Source organism: Somniosus microcephalus, chromosome 2 (assembly GCF_052327205.1).
Source record: "Somniosus microcephalus isolate GS21.2 chromosome 2, FLI_Smic_1.0, whole genome shotgun sequence".
In the NCBI taxonomy this organism is placed as follows: Eukaryota; Metazoa; Chordata; class Chondrichthyes; order Squaliformes; family Somniosidae; genus Somniosus; species Somniosus microcephalus.
The window spans coordinates 80,019,435-80,039,795 of NC_140988.1; the positions used below are offsets into that span (position 1 = coordinate 80,019,435).

At 42.5% G+C, this 20,361-nt stretch overlaps 1 protein-coding gene across 12 annotated transcripts in view; it reads left to right on the forward strand.

Annotated features, from left to right (window-relative positions):
* rapgef2b (Rap guanine nucleotide exchange factor 2b) overlaps nucleotides 1-20,361 on the forward strand; it is a 1,083,630-nt gene that overhangs the window by 463,114 nt on the left and 600,155 nt on the right. For all 12 annotated transcript variants that reach the window (XR_015081639.1, XM_086010726.1, XM_086010745.1 and 9 more), the window contains one exon: nucleotides 19,267-19,444. Coding sequence is in view for 11 of the 12 variants with exons in the window: in XM_086010726.1 (XP_085866852.1) it covers nucleotides 19,267-19,444 (178 nt within the window). In the remaining variant the exon portion in view is untranslated. The remainder of the gene's footprint in view (nucleotides 1-19,266; nucleotides 19,445-20,361) is intronic.

Consider the following 20,361-nt stretch of genomic DNA (forward strand, 5'->3'; position numbering starts at 1 on the left):
ACTAAGAGCAGTTCTACCCGGTGTACTGACTAGGGTTGCGAAGGGGTGGAAAGTTTCCGGGAAATTTCCGGAAATTTTCCACGGGAAGTTTAGCTTGGGAATTTGGGGAAATTTGCCCAAAAAAACACATGCTAGCATAATATTTTTTTTTGTATTTCTTTCATTTTTTTCACAGGTCCTCTCTTAAAATTACTAACAGAGATGGAATCTTAATTATTAAGGAATTTCTTAATCAATATATGTTTATCTTCTTACTTGGCTTGTTTTAATGATTACAAGTTTTGTGTGTGACTGTGAACAAATGTGTCCTGATTGGTTGGTTGGATGAGCGAATGAGCGATTCGCTCCCTCTATTGGTGATGTAGCGTCGTGCGGGCACAGGTCATGCTTCCATCACATGGACCATCAGGAAAAATTTACTCACCCTGTTGCAATCGTGCTGATCGACCACAGTTCGACACAGCGACAAATGCCCTTTATTTCTCTGCATAGAACAATGCCACGTTTACCGTCGGATGTGTGGAAGCATTTTACCCCAGGCATTAAAGATGGAAAGACTGTGTACATGTGCAAACACTGTACAAAGCCACATGTAAAGAATGCCACAAAGATGCAGCAGCATTTATCCAAATGCAACAACTTCACTCAAAGCTCACAGCAGTCAGCCCAGAGTTCCTCTGCTTCCATTCAAGAAGATGATGGTTCACATTCAGCATCAGGCTCCTTATCATCAGCAACTCCTGGCCCACTTGGAAGGTTCTTTGATACAATGGATAACCACAGCCAGAAGAATGCAGATGAGTGGCTTGCTCGAGCTGTATATGCGACAGGCTCACCCCTCATGCTCACAGCCAATATGTACTGGAAGAGATTTTTCAATGTTATTCGCCCTGCATACTGTCCTCCCACCAGACATGCTTTGTCTACTTATTTGCTGGAGGCTGAGTATAACAGCGTCCAAGGAAAGCTCAAAGAAATGATAGAGATGGCAGACTGTGTTGCAGTTATCTCAGATGAGTGGTCAAATGTACGAGGGGAGGGCATCATAAACTGCATCGTCTCCACTATTCTCCCAGTGTTCTTCAAGAGCACAGACACGAAGGACAACAGACACACAGGCACATACATTGCTGATGAGCTGCAAGCGGTCATCAACGATCTTGGATCACAAAAGGTCTTTGCAGTAGTTACTGACAATGCTGCGAATATGAAGGCTGCTTGGGCTCAAGTGGAGGAGGCCTACCCTCATATTACGTCTATTGGGTGCGCAGCTCATGGGCTCAGCCTGCTCCTCAAGGACATCATGGGTTTGAGAACCATGGAAACACTGTACAAGAGAGCCAAGCAAGTTGTTAAGTATGTCAGGGGAAAACAGGTAGTTGTAGCAACCTACAACTCCAAGCAAACGACAAAGAACAAGAACACCACACTGAAGCTGCCCAGCAACACTAGATGGGGTGGCGTTGTCATAATGTACAACAGCCTTCTGGCGGGTAAGGAGTCGCTGCAAGAAATGGCAATATCCCAGTCTGGGGATATGGAAACCACCATCAAGAAAATACTGCTGGGTGATGTGTTTTGGGAGAGAGTGGTTAGCAGCCTTAAACTACTCTCACCAGTAGCATCTACAATTGCTCAGATTGAAGGAGATGACGCTGTCTTGTCAGATGTTCTCAGGCTTTTAGCTGATTTAAAAGAACAAATCAGCATTGCCCTACGCACATCCCTGCTGCTCAAAGCAGAGGAGAAGGCAATTGTTCTATTCATACAGACGCGTCAAGAATTTTGTGTCCAGCCGATTCATGCTGCAGCTTACATGCTAGACCCAAAGCAATGTTGGGAGACCAATACTTTCTGGAGAACAGATCAACAGCGCTTACAGTGTGATTTCTACCCTCTCACGCCACCTCAATCTGGACATGGGCAAAGTTCTGGGAAGTCTGGCAAAGTTCTCCACCAAGCAAGGTCTTTGGAATGGGGACGGGATATGGGAATCATGCAAGCATATCAGTGCACATACCTGGTGGAATGGACTTTGTGCATCTGAGGCCCTGTCCCCCATTGCATCGGTGATACTCCAAATCCCACCTTCATCAGCGGCCTCTGAACGAAACTGGTCACTTTTTGGGAACACACATACAAAGGTGCACAACAGGCTGACTAACAAGAGAGTGGAGAAACTGGTGGCTATCCAGGCGAACCTACAACTTATTGAGCCAGATACAGAAGTGTCCACCACACAGCTAGACAGTGACACAGAGAAGGAAATGGACACGCCAGAGTCAGAGAATCAGGAGGAGCAATGATGAGTAGAAGACTCAAAGGGACAAAATAAGGACAAATTACAGGCTAAGTAAGCTGACACTCTTTTTATTTTATTTTAGATGTGTCTTTTTTGTGGGGGTTCAATAAAGTTCAAAATTATAACCTAAATAAAGTTTTGAAAGCCTTTTTTTATTTGTATGGAACAGTATGCCTATTTTGATGACAAAGATAATATAAGGGTCAGAGACAAAAACCATCAGTGTGCAAAAAAAACTCAAAATTCCCATAAATTCCCATGGAAAGTTTCCTCTTTTAAAAATTCCCAGAATCTTGCAACCTTAGTACATGCCAATATTTATCCCTCAACCAACATCACTAAAACAGATTATCTGGTCATCATTAAATTGCTGTTTGTGGGAGCTTGCTGTGTGCAGAGTGCCTGCCCCGTTGCCTACATTACAACAGTGACTATACTTCAAAAGTACTTCATTGACTGTAAAGCGCTTTCTGAGGTCATGAAAGCCGCTATATAAATATCTAGCTTATATGGAGAAAAGGCAGGAAAATGGAATCAGATAGCTGCAGTTACAGAACTAGCTGAGGGAAGGCACAATGTCTACCTCCTATCCTGTAATTTCTGAATCTATAAGCAGTAAAATAAATGATAAAGCAGATGTTATGTGGTCTTCGGAAGGAATAGGCTTGATGGCCCTAATGGTTTTTCCGTGCTTTTTTGTGTTTTGTTTACTGGAAGGTTTCCAGGTAAATGTGCACATTCAAAATTACTTGACTATAGTAAGGTAATGGTTCCTCTAGACACGACTATTCCAATGCTATCCTCGCCAGTCTCCCCAAAACGCTGTTCAGGCTAGTTCATTTGAAAATTTCAAAACTGAGATTGATAGATTTTTGTTAGGCAAGCGTATTAAGGGTTACGGAATCAAGGTGAGTAGATGGAGTTACGATACAGATCAGCTATGATCTAATTGAATGGCAGAACAGGCTCAAGTGAGTGAATGGCCTTCTACTGTTCTTGTCTTTCCACCTTGCAGCCTCTGTAAATTTGAGTTCATCCAAAACTCTACTGCCCATGTCCTAACTCATACCAAGTCCTGTTCACCCATCACCCCTCTGTTCGCTGACCTACATTGGCTCCCGGTCCGGCAACGCCTTGATTTTAAAATTCTCATCCTTGTTTTCAAATCCCTCTCTGGCCTCACCCCTCCCTACCTCTGTAATCTCCTCCAGCTGTACAACCCTCAGCTCTCTGTGCTCCTCCAATTGTGGCTTCTTGCACATCCCTGATTTTCATCACTCCACTATTGTAGGCTGTGCCTTCAGCTGCCTAGGCCGAAAGCTCTTGAATTCCTTCCCTAAACCTCTCCTCCTCTCTACCCCTCTTTCCTCCTTTAAGATGCTCCTTAAAACCTACATCTTTGACCAAGCTTTTGGTCATCTGTCCTAATATCTTGTTACGTGGCTCGGTGTCAAACTTTGATAATGCTCCCGTGAAGTGCCTTGGGATGTTTTACTATGTTAAAGGCACTATAAAAACACAAGTTCTTTTTGTTATATAACTCTATTCACTGGAATCCTAATGTACCTCAAATCAAGGGGTTTTGTTCCTAATTTCAAACAACATTGCTTTGTGTGTTTAATGCAACAAGATTTACAAATCTGTTATTTTCTGTGCAGTTTCTTTATTAAAACAAGTAATTCAAATGCTTCGAAGCATCCTTTATGGTAAAAGCCAACTGTATTGGAGCACATTACAGAAACCTTCATGTTACCATTTTTTTTCATTAATGCGGCATCTGTATTTTTCGATTTTAATATAAGCTTTCTTTTCTGTACTGAATTTGGTATGATTTGATGTAGAATTTGCATATTAATCACATGATAAATTAATCAACTTGAATACAAACACATTGTTAGATCTATCACAATAGAATTACATGGAGTCTGCAGCACAGAAACAGGCCATTCGGCCCAACTAGTCTATGCCAGCATTTATGCTCTACACAATTCTCCTCCTACCCCTCTTCATCTCACCCTATCAGCATATTCTTCTATTCCTTTCTCCCTCATGTGCTTATCTAGCTTCCCCTTAAATACATCTATGCTATTTGCCACAGCTGCTACTTGTGGTAGCGCATTCCACATTCTTACCAGTCTTTGGGTAAAGAAGTTTCTCCTGAATTTCCTATTGGATTTATTGGTACCTATCATGTATTTATGGCCCCTAGTTTTGGTCTCTCCCTCAGGAAATATCTTCTCTATGTCTACCCTTTCAAACCCTTTCATAATCCTAAAGACCTCTTATCAGGTCACCCCTCAGCCTTCTCTTTTCTAGAGAAAAGAGCCCCAGCCTGTAAAGCCTTTCCTGATAAGTATATCCTCTTAGTTCTGGTATCATCCTTGTAAATCTTTTTTGCACCTTCTACAGTGCCTCTATATCATTTTTATATAATATGGAGACCAGAACTGTTCACAGTACTCCAAGTGTGGTCTAACCAATGTTTTATACAAATTTAACATAACTTTTCTGCTTTTAAATTCCAATCCTCTAGAACTGTTTGGTTTGCATTTTTTATGGCCTTATTAACCCACGTCACTACTTTTAGTGATTTGTATATCTGTATGCCTAGATCCCTTTGCTCCTCTACCCCATTTAGACTCTTATTATCCAAGCAGTAAGTGGCCTCCCTAATCTTCCTATCAAAATGTAACACCTCACACTTACCTATATTGAAATTCATTTGCCAATTACAAATAATGGATGAAGTATTGTGAAAATATTTAGATTTCATGGGCAGTTCTGTCCTCCCGATCTCTGCTTTTAAAAGCCCCTCTGTTGCCTCTTTCTGTCATTTATTATGAGGCATTGGGCTGGAAGGATGTGATACTTCATATTTGTCTTCTTGATCTATTCTTGGTAATCTATGGAGATTTAGATGTGTTTCCATAATCAGCTGAGGACATTAGCTGCTCAACCTTTATCAACAATGGAAAAGCAGCCTCAGAATTTATTTTTAATGTTTTTGTCAACTTCAGGATCTTAAAACAAACAGTGCTAAGCTATATTGCCAGATACAGGTCAAGCCTGAGGCTGTCATGCTGAAACTGGAACGTGCTCTGCTAGGCCACACATTAAAATACTGCTTTTAGTTCTAGCCACTGAGGCACAAGGGAGCTATCTGAGCTCTGGAAGGGGGGCAAAGAATGGCAATAAGGCTGATCCCTAATGTCACAGAGTTAGGAGGAATGGTTAGAAAATGTGGACTCTAGCCTTTAAAGAGGGTGTATGTGAGGGAACTGTATAAAGGTATGGAAAGCACTAAGTGGAATTGAAAAGGTTAATATTGAGCACTTTCAAATTATACCACAAATCTACAACAATGGAGCTTAGCTGTAAAATGGTAAAAGAGGATTGATATTAGGAAGCACTTCTCCACACGAGCACTGATTAATAAGATGTCAGGTTCGTCAAGTTGGTAGTACTCTTGTCTGAGTCAGAAGGTTCTGTGTTCAAGCCCCACTCCAGACTTGAGCAAATAATAAAGGCTGATACTTAAGGGCCATACTGAGGGAGCGCTGCACTATTGGAGATGCTGTCTTTCAGATGCAACATTAAACTGGGGCCTTGTCTGCCTGCTTGGATGAATTTAAAAGGTGTCTCAGTATGCAGATACACAGGTCTTTAAAGGTGGCAGCACAAATATATATAGCCGTAAGGAAGACAACCTGGATTGTTTGTTTTGCACCTAGAGGCATAGATTACAAAAGCAAGGAAATTATGTTGAATATGTATAAGATCATAATTTAGCTGCAGTTGGAGTATTGTGTGCAGTTTTGGGCAATTATAGGAAGGATATAAAACCAATGTAAAAGATACAGTATAGATTCACTGGAATGTTATTGGGGATGAGCAAATATGGTTACTTGAGAAGTTAAGGCTTTTTTCACCCCACTAAAGCTGAGAAGGTTAAGAAGTGATCTGATAGAGGACTTCCAGGTCATGAAGGGCTATGATGCGGTAGATCATAAACATTGTTTCTACTGGTTAGAGAGTTTAAGATAATCCAACAAAGAATTTGGGTGGGGTGGGGAAGGGGGGAGAATGTTCTTTCCACAGAGGATGCTTAGATTGTGGAATATGGAATGCTCTGTCATAAATCATTGTTGAAGCAGAATCCATAAATTCTTTAAAAAGGGAATTAGATAGTTGCTTGAAAACGAGGAGTATTAAAGGGTACGGGGGGTGCGATTAGATTAGGTGGCTCCCCTCTTCTCTACCAAACTCCTGCCCCCTCTGACTCCCTGCCACACCTGCCCCTCACACAATTTTAATGTTCTTTGATAGATACTGGAAAGGGGACTTGCCATCTCAGCCAATTCCACCAGCATCCTTTGATAGAAATTGTCAGATTCTTAATTTAGTTTAAGCATTCTTTAACTTGTTGACTATGCTTTCCATTGTGATGCTAAAGATTTCCAGTTTGTCCTGTCCCATATGCTGTTCCTTCAATTCAGGAATCTCCTCCACCTTTAGTAGTGGTAAAAGTGACCGCAAAATAATGATTTAATAATTCTGTCACTTTTCTGTCCTCAACCACCACTTCCATACTGCCATTGGTAAATGGTTCAACTTCACTATGCACCTTTCTCCTGATGTTGATGTTCCTCAAGAATGTTTTGTTGTTGTCCTTTATACGTTCTGATGTATCCTGCCCATGCTTCCTCTGTGTCTCCTCTTGGCATTCCTCACCTTGATTGTGTAGTCCTCCCTAACCTGTTCTTTCCCTCTACAGTTAGAATATTTTCTTGGAATAAAACAAAGTCCTGAGTAGGCAAAATAAGTATTAACAGTACAGTCTTTTCACGCTTCTTGATAACAGCACCTGTCATATCCCTCATAACTGACATCACCTGTCATATCCCTCAGCTACGGGCTTTGATATAAAATATGTAAACGGTATGCTCCATGCATAGCCATCGGAATTCAAAAAGACCTACAGAATCTGAAGATAGACTACTTTTATTCTCTTTGAAGAAGAAAGGCAGCTGCTTTAAAGATAATACCAAACAAAAATACAAGGGAAATGATGCTTTGTAGCTTTAGGACAGTCCATGCCCACATTCACACGTATTAGTTAGCCTTTTAACCACAAGGAATCTGCATTTGAATCCAATATCACAATGCTGAAATTAATATAAACAATTCCTAATTCTGAATTTAATGGCTGGGGCTACTTTACTGTGTCCCATCCTGTTAACAAAGTACTTTGCATTCACACTTACTGCATTAATCCAGTAAATTAAGCAAAGAAAGAACTTGCATTTATATAATGCCTTATCGTTTCCTCAGGACGTTGTTACGTCCGTGAATAATTGAGACACGGACAACAGGAGTGAACAAAATAAGTCTTTACTGGTGGAAGTCAATAGTGAAACTAAAAACACAGAGGCTCACTAGCGCCTTTTATACAGGGGTGGTCACTGCCGGTACTGCAGTCTGAGACCAGTTATTCTCTTAAAGGTACATACACAACAATTCCTCCCCTTTTAGATAAACAGTACATAACATTCATTTAACAACTAAATGATAACTAATTACAATCACAATTACTGTTGCTAGATACATTGGTTAAGTTTAAGCAATTATAAGTTCAGTCTTTGAGGAGGCTTCCTGATTCTGTCTGGATAACGCCTCTTTGGGGTATCAGGTTCTTCTGGCAAGGTTGAGTCGGGATCAGTGTCGTTGTTTGGTTCATCTGCTTCCAATATTACCGGTTCTACGGTAGCTGCAATTGGAACGTCGATTTCATTACCAGGTGTATCAGATCGTGGTGTGGAGTTGACGTTTTCCAGTGACTCTAGAATCTGGTCAGCATGGCGTCTTACAATGCTCTCCCCAACGTCCACGGTATACATGAGAGGTCCTTGTCGTGTACAAATCGTTCCTGGCTGCCATTTCTCAGTGCGGTAGTCCCGGGCCAAAACTGGTTGACCTATCTTAAAACTCCTGGTCGACCTTTTATTCATATTCTGAAACTGCCTGTTCTCCACATCTCTTCGGACGTTTGGCTTAACCAAATCCAAGCGGCATCGTAGTCTTCGATTGAAGAATATCATGGCTGGAGTTTGGTTGGTAACCGCATGTGTCGCATTCCGGTAGGCAAACAAGTTGTCCACCTTGTGTTGTAGGGGTATATCTTCATTACACATTGCCTTGATAGCCTTCACAGAATCACAGAAACCCCACAGTGCAGATAGAGGCCATTTCGGCCCATCAAGCCTGCACCGACACATATCCCACCCGATCCCCGTAACCCCTGCACCAACACATATCCCACCCTATCCCCACGTATTTAATCCCCCTAACACTAAGGGTCAATTTATCATAGCCAATCAACCTAACCTGCACATCTTTGGACTGTGGGAGGAAACCGGAGCACCCGGAGGAAACCCACGCAAACACGGGGAGAATGTGCAAACTCCACACAGACAGTCACCCGAGGCCGGATTCGAACCCGGGTCCCTGGCGCTGTGAGGCAACAGTGCTAACCACTATGCCACCGAGCCTTCTTGAATGTTTGGACAAACCTCTCGGCCAATCCATTAGTGGCTGGATGATATGGGGCAGATGTGTAATGCTTAACACCATTGTTCTTTAAGAACCTCCGGAACTCTTCAGACACAAACTGTGGTCCATTGTCAGAGCAAATCTGTTCAGGCAGCCCATTCCTGGCGAATATGGTTCGTAAAACTGTGATAGTTTTTTCCGTGGTGGTTGAGGACATTTTTATTACCTCTGGCCACTTTGAATGTGCATCCACCGCAATTAAAAACATCGAGTCCATGAAGGGACCAGCAAAATCAATGTGCACCCTTTGCCATGGAGATGAGGGCCACTCCCATGGATGCAGAGGAGCTTGTGGTGGGGCGTTTTGGACCTTCTGGCATCCTGCACAGCTCTTGGTCATCTCTTCGATTTCTCTATCGATTCCCGGCCACCACACAAACGCTCTGGCTAAGTTCTTCATTTTTACCCCACCCAGATGACCCTCATGAAGCTCATTGAGCACTCTATCCGTCAACTTAGGTGGAATTACTACTCTGGATCCACACATCAAGGTTCCTCTGCACACTGACAGCTGTTCTCTTCTCGGCGAGAATGCTGGCAGCAGTGGTTCGCCATGTGCTGGCCATCCCTTCACCGTTAAATCATAGACCCGTGATAGTGTCGGGTCATTCCGTGTTTCCTTTTCTATGTTTGCATTCGTCACAGGGCGACATTCGACTATGGTCGAGTGGAATAACTCCATTGGATCCACTGCAAGGTCGTCTTCTTCCACCGTCGGCAACGGTAGACGTGACAATCCATCAGCATTTCCATGCTGTTTAGTTCCTTTGTACTCGATGTCATATTGGTGTGCCCCTAGGAAAAGGGACCATCTCTGCAGCCGTTGTGCTGTCATTATCGGTACGCCCTTCTGAGGGTTGAAAATGGAGACAAGAGGTTGATGATCGGTTAGTAGAGTAAATTTTTGACCGTGCAGGTAGTGATTGAACTTCTTCACCCCCCACACTAGGCTGAGGGCCCCTCTGTCAATCTGGGCGTAGTTACGCTCGGCAGAAGTTAACGAGCGTGACGCAAAAGCTATCGGCCTCTCTAAACCATCAAGGAATTTATGTGACAGTACCGCCCCAATGCCGTAGGGAGACGCATCACACGCCAGCCTGATTGGCAGTGCTGGGTTGTAGTGAGCCAAAACTTCCCTTGAAGTGATTAAGTCCTTACTCTTCTGAAAAGCACGCTTACAATCATCGCTCCATTTCCATGCTACCCCCGTTCGTAGCAGGGCGTTCAGTGGGTGCAGAATTGTCGACAAATTCGGCAAAAACTTATGATAGTAATTCACCAATCCGAGGAATGACCTCAGTTGCGACACATTTTCAGGCGCTGGGGCCTTAACAACCGCTTCAATTTTGTCAGGGGACTTATGTAACCCCTCTTCATCAATCACGTGGCCACAATACGATATCTGTTTCTTAAAAAATTCACACTTGGGGCGGTTGGCTCGCAGCCCATGTTCCCGTAGTCAAGTGAGCACCTGTTCTAGGTTGTTAAGGTGTTCACTGTCATCTTCACCTGTTACAAGGATGCCGTCCAAGTAACACTGAGTCCCCGGAATCCCTTGCAGGACTTGTTCCATCGCTCTTTGCCATATCGCAGGAGCCGATGCTACTCCGAATACCAATCGATGATACTGGTAAAGACCTTTGTGAGTGTTTATCGTGAGATACTTCCTAGAGGACTCTTCAACCTCCATCTGCAAATATGCTTGTGCTAGGTCAATTTTTGTAAAACGCTTCCCTCCAGACAGTGAGGCGAAGATGTCTTCTATCCTTGGAAGAGGATATTGTACTGTGTGAAGGACTGGGTTCACCGTCACCTTGAAATCCCCACAGATGCGAATCTTCCTTGGCTCCCCGGACTTATTGCTTAACGTTTTCTTCATGACAGGAACGATGGGTGTCGCCCAGTCGACCTTAGACAACACGCCCGCCTTCTCCAGATTCTCCAGCTCTGCCTCGACGGCTGGGCGAATTGCATATGGTACCGGTCTTGCTTTGAAAAACTTGGGAACTGCATTCTGAGACCAGTTATTCTCTTAAAGGTACATACACAACAGACGTCCCAACGCACTTTACAGCCAATGGATTACTTTTGAATCACGGTTATGTAAACAATCGTGGCAGCCAATTTGCACACAAGATTCGAAAAACAGCCAATGAAAAACCAGATATTCTATTTTTTGTGGGGTTGGCTGAAGGAGTCTATTGGTGACTACACTGGAAGAATTTGCTGTGTTTCTTGAAATAGTAGTATGTGATGTTTTACTTCCACATGAGCAGGCCTTGGTTTCAATTTTCATTTGAAAGCTGTCACCTCTAACAATGCAGCACTCCCGCAGTACTGCACTGAAATGTCAACCGAGATTATGTGCACAAAACGTTGGCTTGAACCCAACATGTTCTGATTCAAAGAACTGAGCCTAGCTGACACTCATAGGCAAGCAACCATATTTGAAGCAAAGATAACGGTCAACTGCTTTTAATCCTTGTTTGGAAGAATATTGCACATATTTTGTTATATACACCAAAAATACAATAGCAGAGATTTCACCATTTGTGACACCTGGGTTAATTTTAGTGCATCTACATAAATTTTGATTTCTTTACTTACTGTTTATAATTATACCACCAAAAAGCATGGTAAAATTTTCCATCAGTATTTAATATGTTTTAAACAATTTATTTAATCCAGTTTACTATTCAGAGAGACATAAAAATACAGTATACCACCAACCACTTAATGAGATCTCTGCTTATTGTTTAGCGATCAAATCTCTTGAATATTCACCAAAAGCTGCCAACAGCAGTAAGGCTGAAATATGTGAAACATTTGGGGCTCTTCTACTGAAACAGTATCATTCTGAACAGTATCATTACGTTTGTTTAACATTGCAGAGAAGTAATACATTTTAATGATATAAAGGCACCTTTAATATGAAAGCTACTGCAAATCAAGACGGGTAGCTTTTGCTGTTGACCAGATAATGGGATTGAAACCAGGTAACCTTTTGAGACAGATTTATGAATTTCATATATATATATATTTGCCCACACAATCGATAGTTGAATTGTTTGCTTCAACAGGATTTAATATGGGAGGTCCAAGAAATTGCTGTTTGTTGGATGGTGGATTTTCAACCCATTGCAGGCTTGAATAAATCATGAAACTGAATTCTTGAGATGGTTTTCAACATTGATCTGAGAGTAGTCTTGTTTAAATATTAATATTCACTGTGTCAAGGGCCTTGCATCAATATATCTAGGGCAGGAACCAGGTAGCGTGATGGAATGTGCAGGAATTTGTTTTTAAAGATTCTACTGCTGAGTTATCAGAAGTGTTGAAAGTACAAATGGATGATTTGTATAACTTTTATACACTGGAAGAACTTGCTGAGTTTCTTGAAATAGTGGTATGTTATTTTTTACTTCCATATGAGCAGGCCTTGATTTAAATTTTCATTTGAAAGCTGCCACCTCTAACAATGCAGCACTCGCGCAGTAAGTACTGCACTGAAATGTCAACCGAGGTTATGTGCACAAAACATAATGGCTTTGAACCCAACATTTTCTGATTCAAAGGGGAGAGTACGACTAAATGAGCCAAGCTCAGCTTAACTTTTAGCAGGATTGCCAACACAAAATCTGTTTCTATAGAAACCGATAAAGGCCATAAAGTAGAGAAACATTCTAAGGAATTCTGCATTTTTTCTTCTTCATATATACAGTTAGGTCAGTGTTGTCCAGTAGAAATCGCTGATTACCCACAGGTGTGGCTACGGTGACGCCATTTTAGCCACATGCACTAATTTTAAAAGAAAGACTTGCATTTATATAGCGCCTTTCACGACCTCAGGACATCCCAAAGTGCTTCACAGCCAATAAAGTACTTTTTGAAGTGTAGTCACTGTTGTAATGTAGGAAGTGTAGGAAACATTAATGGAAAACACCTTGCACATAATATAAATCGATGTACTTCCGCATCTTTGCACTCTTTCTCTTTCACCAAAGTTTGGAATTCTGATATGAGTTTATCAGACACAGTACATTCTTAGTGCAGCTTCTTGGAGCTGTTATTCCAATTCGTCAAACTGACCATGTTAACAGCTCTCTTTATATAATGTTACTGGTGTTTTCATGGTGCGTGCTTCACTGAAATCCTAGTGATACCATTTTAGCAGATATCCAGTAAATGGTAACTAATGAAGTAAAGCACACCCAACAATCAAAAAACACTTGTGCACTCTGCTTTTAGTCTTGCCAATTTTATCAATAAATCTCCACAAAGGTTAAAGTACAAGTGCATATGTTGTGTGGATATGAGTATTGAGATGCCCAATAAGGGTGTCTATTTATTTTTTACTAGCTGAAGTGCCCGGCGGTGCCGAGGGTCTTTTGAGGGCATGTTGTTGTTGGAAGAGAGAGAGAGAGCGACTGGGGGGAAGAGAGAGAGCGACTGGGGAGGGGGGAGGAAAGGGGGAGGGGAGGAGGGGAGTGGGGGGGAGGAAGGGGGGGGAGGAAAGGGAGGAGGGGAGTGGGGGGGAGGAAGGGGGGGAGGAAAGGGGGGAGGGGGAGAGGAAAGGGGGAGGGGGGAAGGAAAGGGGAAGAAGGGAGGGGGGAAGAAGGGATGGGGGAGAGGGGGAGGGGGGGAGAGGGGGAAGAAGGGAGGGGGAAGAATGGGGGAGGGGCTGGGGAGGGGAAGAAGGGGAGGGGGAAGGAGGGGGAGGGGGAAGAATGGGGAGGGGGAAGAGGGGGGAAGAATGGGGAGCGGAGGAGGGGGGAAGAAGGGGAGGGGAGGACGGTGGGGGGAGGGGGGGCAAGTCCCCGCCCCCCGCCCTCCCGAGGCCCGATCTCACAAGGCTCGATCTCCCGAGCCCCGCCCCCCGATCTTCCGAGCGCCGATCTCCCGAGGCCCGCCTCCCGAGGCCCGATCCCGAGGCCCGATCCCCCGAGGCCTGCCCCCCCCGATCCCCCGAGGCCCGCTCCCCCCCCCCGATCTCCCGAGGCTCGCCCCCCCGATCTGCCGCACCCCGATCTCCCGAGCCCCGCCCCCCGCCCGAGCCAGCTTCAAGAGCAGAGCGAGAGACGCCACCGCGCAACCTACCGCGTGAGGCCCGGCCGGACTCAAGTCGCGCGCACTGACTCCTGCCCCACCCGCCTTTACTAAGATGGCAGCGGTGGCGACGCTCGGCTCAGGCCCGCCCCCTCCAGCCTTCACAAAGATGGCGGCGATCGCGAGCCGCTTGTTGAGCGCGACGGGAGGTGCCTAGCTCGGGTGTGGCTGGGCAACAGAGGCCCAGGCTTACAGGCCTGGAAAAACGGTGAAAGGTAGGAAAATTCTAGATGTTAGAGAAAAGATTTACAAATTAATTAACTTTTTTAAAAAACAATTGGTGTTTTAAAAGCAACTTTTTTTTTGCTGGAATTGTCGATTTGAATTAAAAGCAACTTTTTTTTGCTGGAAATGTAGATTTGAAAAGAAACACGCAGAAAGTGGGAAAAAGAAATGAGCAGTTTGGAATCAAGATGGCGGCCACTCACCTCGGTTCAGAATGATAAGGCCCGCCCACACACGCACCGATTGGTCAACTGTCAGGTCACTGAACTGTAGGATTGGTGAATCATCACATCACTCAACTGTAGGATGGCCCGCCCGCGCACACAATGAACCTGCCCCCACTCGATGCAAATGAGCGGATAATGAGAGGAATTTTGAACGTTTTTTGGATACCGTCGGCACAATTTTTGTCCGACCGTCGGCACAATTTTTGTCCGAGCAAAAAGGAAATACACCTACAAGAGTCCTCTAATGATGAGCTTTCTTTTGATATAACATATATGTGTAGGTACGCTCTATAACTTTTGATTGTATAGCCGGACAGAGAGACAGACAGACATATCCTTTTATATATATATATATAGATTTACTAATCAAAAATGCAGTTAGCTGGATTCCCAATGAACCACATGTGGCTAGTGGATAACATATTGGACAACACTGAACTAGGAGAACCGTTATTTTCACAACAAAGGTCATCTCCGGATATTGCCCTTAAAATAGAATGTGCTATGTGTACCTGATGATCTTTTCCACTTGGCTGCGTATAGGTCCTCAACTGGCTACATCCTTTCTTCTGTTGCCAGCAGCTGCTTCAACTGTTGTATCAGAAAGAGTTGTTGTTACTAGGCTTATTTAGCACATGGTTACCAATACAGGGAAAGTGGCACTTAAGGCAATACAGTTTAACATTGTGAGATATGCTCATTGTGCAATGCACTTGATCACCTAAAATTGCTCCTGTTCACTACTACCGCTAGTGACAGACCTATAACCACCAGTACTTTATCTTAGTGTTGTGCAATTGAAAATATTTTCTCCAGATGCAACCTAAGGGCAACCGAAGGGCAAAATCTTAATTGTACTATTGGCAATAAGAGGCCAGAGTACATGCACGTTTCATATACCCCTTAGCAGAGGGGTCAAAAACCAGGGGGCACAGATTTAAAATAATTGGTGGAAGGTTCAGAGGGGATTTGAGGGGAAATTTCTTCACCCAGAGGGTTGTGGGGGTCTGGAACTCACTGTCTGAAAGGGTGGTAGAGGCAGAAACCCTAACCACATTTAAAAAGTACTTGGATGTGCACTTGGGATGCTGTAACCTGCAGGGCTATGGACCAAGAGCTGGGAAGTGGGATTAGGCTGGATAGCTCTTTGTTGGCCGGCACGGACACGATGGGCCGAAATGGCCTCCTTCCGTGCTGTAACTTTCTATGATTCTATGATACCAACTCTAGTGTTTCACTGAAATCCTAGTGATACCAATGGAAAGCTTGATTTCCATCATGTACTAGTCACAGATTTTTCAGGATTTTCTTAATTCTGCTGTTTTTGTTTTGCAAGTTTCAATACGTTTTACTGGGAAACTTGAGAAGGAATTTCTGGAGCCAGTGGCTTCAGTTATTATTACTAAGCTCTTCAAGCAAATGGCAGGTTCTGTTGGCAGCTATTATCTCAACCTCTGTACCATGCATGATACAGACGAGCACTGACATCAATGTTTAAAGTCATTAGATGGTCACTGACGTCTGATGCTGAAGAACCAAGTCAATTCATCTGGGGTTTAGTGTTTATTATCCTGAGCTACCAGATGCTTATTCTATCTTGAAACATGATGCAGAAGCAGGTGAGGAAGAAGGGGAATGTACCCTCTGAGTAGTCACGGCAAACGCAGGCAACTATTTTGCAGTACATTTATATTCTTGACTCTAGTAACATTTCCTTTGAGGAAAATTAAGCTTAAATCTCTCCCCAGTTGTGGATCCAGATAGTGAGAGCCCTTCTTTAAGAAATACTTTCCTTATTTTTTCCTTCTGTCCTCTTCTGAAGGTACTCACTTATGTTGGAGTATAGTTCCATGAACACCAACTGTGCTCTAGCATCTTGTCCAAGTGGCCATTCCTGATTTGACCCTAGATAGTAAATGTCAACAGATTATTTAACTATAGGGGCATCATAATGAAACTTTATCCTGTCTTCACTCCACATTCACACCCATGCACTTTTTAGCAAGAGACTCTGGATAATGACCAGGACTGGGGATCGAGGCTAATATTTTTCATTTCACCAGCCTAAAGGCACTGAGGCCAATTGTATTGTCCCTTATGATGCCCTGGCTGAAATCCCCTAACTCACCACAAACCAGAAATTGAATCTGGACGTTCCTGTTGGACTGACTTAGCGACTCAGCATTTTTACCAACTGAGCTAATGAGGAACTTAGTTGACCTATGACTAATGGAGATTCTGTTGTTTCAAGTCTTTTCAAGCTTTCAACTCCCTCTTCCGATGTGGGTTGTTAAAAATATTATTTCTGCCTAGGCTGCTTCAGCGGCAGCAACTCCTGACAGTTTGTATAGGAATACTGTGATATCAGAAGGAGGCCCCATTTATACAACCTATTGTGGAATATCCAGTGATTTTCCATGTTTTTATAATGTTTAAAAAATCTGCCATGCAAAATGTCTATGACTTTACCTTCTGAGACCGTGTTGAAATGTTTTGGATTCATGTGGTCGATATATTCAAAGGTGCATACTCTTTATTCAAGAACTTCTGGTACAAATTATACATAAGCAGACTGCCTAAGAGGGTAGCTATAGTTCAAGCTTCTCTGGTTAGTCATAGCCAAATTGGTTAAGCTTAAAACAAAATTATGCCTGGATGTTTTAGACACAAGTACCTGACGTTAGAACAGCAGCTCATGAGTATTTCAGGTTCTCACTTGAATTATCTACAATGCTGTTAAGTATTTCTACTTACAGGGAAGAAGGTAACCCGCAAACAAGCCCAGTCCAATTTACAGCTCTAAACAACATATGCAGAGTGTGAATGCTGCTTGTGGCACAGGGCCCAAGTTCAATCCAGCAGAATCTCAGTGCCCCACTCAAGCAGTGCCTGAAAATTGGGAGGGGGGCGGTAATTCTTGTGTGTCCCTGGAGCCAAGAGGGTCAGACAGAGTGGATAGCAATAAGCCGGGTACAGTGTTTTAAGCATTTTATTTGTCTGTCAGTCAAACTCATCCACAAGTTTCTTCGAAGGGAACAACATTTTACAATTTTTTCTTGCTCCCACTCCAAATGCTTGTTTTTTTTAATCCAGTTATGTGTTTCTTAAATCCTGTCCCTCCCTCACATTTATTTCTTTATTTTTAAACATTAATGTTCCACACTTTAACTATACCATCACAATTAATACATCCTGCATTAAACCATATAATCCTCCTCATCAAACATATCCTCCAACTTCCCATGAGAAATGCTATGACAGATCAACAATAACAACAGCGACTTGAATTTATATAGCACCTTCAAAATAGTAAAATGTCCCAAGATGTCCAAAGATCCACAAAATATAAAGAAAACTTATATGTTTACATTTTATCATACTTATACTGTCTACTCCACTTAATTCAGATTTGTTTTTTGCTTGAAAAAACATCTAGTAATTTGAATTAAGCAATGTAAGTGAAACTGCACATGACATTTTGTGCTTGAAAAAAATTCTAATAAACAGATAGCTTGAATTAAGTGACTTTGAATTAATGGTAGGTGTATTTAATTTTATGTACTTTCACAGTGATAGGGCCATACCAATTTCTTCACTTTTCTTCAACAGCAATGCCTGGTACTTAAAAAAAAAAAGATAAATATTACTATTTTTAAAAAGCAGCAAATGCTTTACCTGTTGGGAGATTTGCCTTGCTGTTCCCCTGGTTCATAACATTGCTGATTCAGAGCTATCCTAGAGTAGCTCTGTTGATTGTAATGAGGTCCACATCTTTAGGAACTGAGCCTAAACCATCACATCCAGGAAGAGCATGCTATCAGCTGAGTGTGCAGGCCAGTCTGAAGTTAAGGCACTAGCTGTTTTCAGTGGAGCGACTCTAAGCACAAAGAATTGTTTCCTTTTACTAACAGTACCAGAGCGGAGTATTAGGTGCCTCACCTCTTCTGATCCTTGTTTGAGCCCTCGTTGACTGTACCCTTTCTTAACTTCACCATTTAGGCACCATCTGGTAGGGTGTTTGGCTTGCTTACTTCACTCATGTCCCAAGGTAAAATAGCAAAATTACCGCAAGAACATGTCAAACCGTATGTATGCCTGATCACATGTTTTATGGAGGAGGCTGGTAGTTTTACCCCTTTAACTTAAATAATGAGCTCCAGTAAAATCTCACCTGACATATTTCAGAGAGCTTCGTTATAGCCACCTCCTACAAGAGATGAATTGGCACGAATTTTGGATAATGGGTCTTTTTAATTTATTTCTAATCAGAAACTTTTAAAACTTTGAGTTTTTATGAATTAGGGATTTTGCCTAGCGTATGACGATATCTACATGAAGGGAATAATTATAATGAGAGACTAGTTACATTTGGGTTATATTACCTGGAGGTGAATACAGCTAAAGGTGATTTGATCTCAGTGTTTAAAATAATGAAGAGAATCAATAGATAGATAGGAAATGATTGACCTTTAATAGGAGAACCCAGAACAAGGGAAAATAATCTTAAATTTGAGCAAAGATTATTTAAGTGAACTGAGGCCAAACATCAAACAATGGGTTGTGAGAATGTGGAAAACGCTGCCACAGAAGACCATAGATGCAAAATCAATTGAGGTTTTTAAAAGGCGAATAGGTACTTGGGAAGTAATGGAATTAAGGGATATGGAGAAAGGGCAATGAATTGTATTTAAAACGATATGCTGCCATACCTAACAAAATGATAAAGCAGACTTTTGTTCCTGTGTATCTATCATTGCTAATCATGATCATCTTATGCATTTTTTTTTTAATTTGAAGGCCACAGAGAGTGAAGCTGGGGACATGGACCTGAGTGGCCTGCCAGAGACTGCAGTAGACTCTGAAGATGATGATGATGAGGAGGACATTGAGAGAGCATCAGATCCACTGATGAGCAGGGATATTGTCAGAGACTGCCTGGAGAAAGATCCTATAGATAGAACAGATGATGACATTGGTGAGTCAGTATGAAATTGGGAGTAGGCAACAAGATCTAAATTTGAAAACAAGGATACATTTTTGAAGGTATTTTGAGACTATCTCTAGTGTTATGTTGTGAAGGTAATGATCTGTACATGGAATTAGAACTTTTTACAGCACAGACGAAGATTATTCTGTCCAGCATCTGTGCTGGATCTCTGAAGGAGCTATCCACTTATTCCACCCTCTTGCCCTTTCCCCTACATCCTCTTAAGTTTTTTCTTGTTCAAATAATTAGGCTTTTTCAGCAGTGGTGATAGAAGGTGGATTCAATACATTTTGTAAATTTAAATTTCTTTGTCCGTTTTTCTTTTCTCCCCTGAAGACGTTAATTCCTCACTGAGATACAACTCCAAAGATGCCTGCTGGCTTCTGTATCTAGCCCAAATGGTGATTCACAAGATAATTACGGCTGAAGGAGGCCATTTGCTCCATCCAGTGGTACCCTAAAGCCCTCCCCCCATTACAACATCCATTTGGTTATTAAACAGTTTTCATCTCCAATACTCTATTTGAAAGATCATTACATGTATTGATCACTCTTGAAGTGAAGAATAACTTCCTGGTATCAGTCCAAACTGTACTTTTTCTAGTTTGAACCAGTGTCTACTTGTCTTACTCACGCAATTTGCTTCAAAGTGGTTTTCTGGAATTAGTTTTTCCATACTGTTAACTATGTTACATACTTCCATAAGATCATCTCTTAGATGTTTCCTTTCCAGATTGAAAGGCCCACTTTGCTCCAATCTTTCCTCATAGCTCAGGTCTCTGACACCAGAAATCAGCCTTGTGGCTGTTGGCTGCATTGCCTCCAATACTTGTATGTCTCTATGTTTCTTGGCAACCAAAATGGACACATTACTCAAGTTGTGGTCTGACCAGAGCATTGTACAG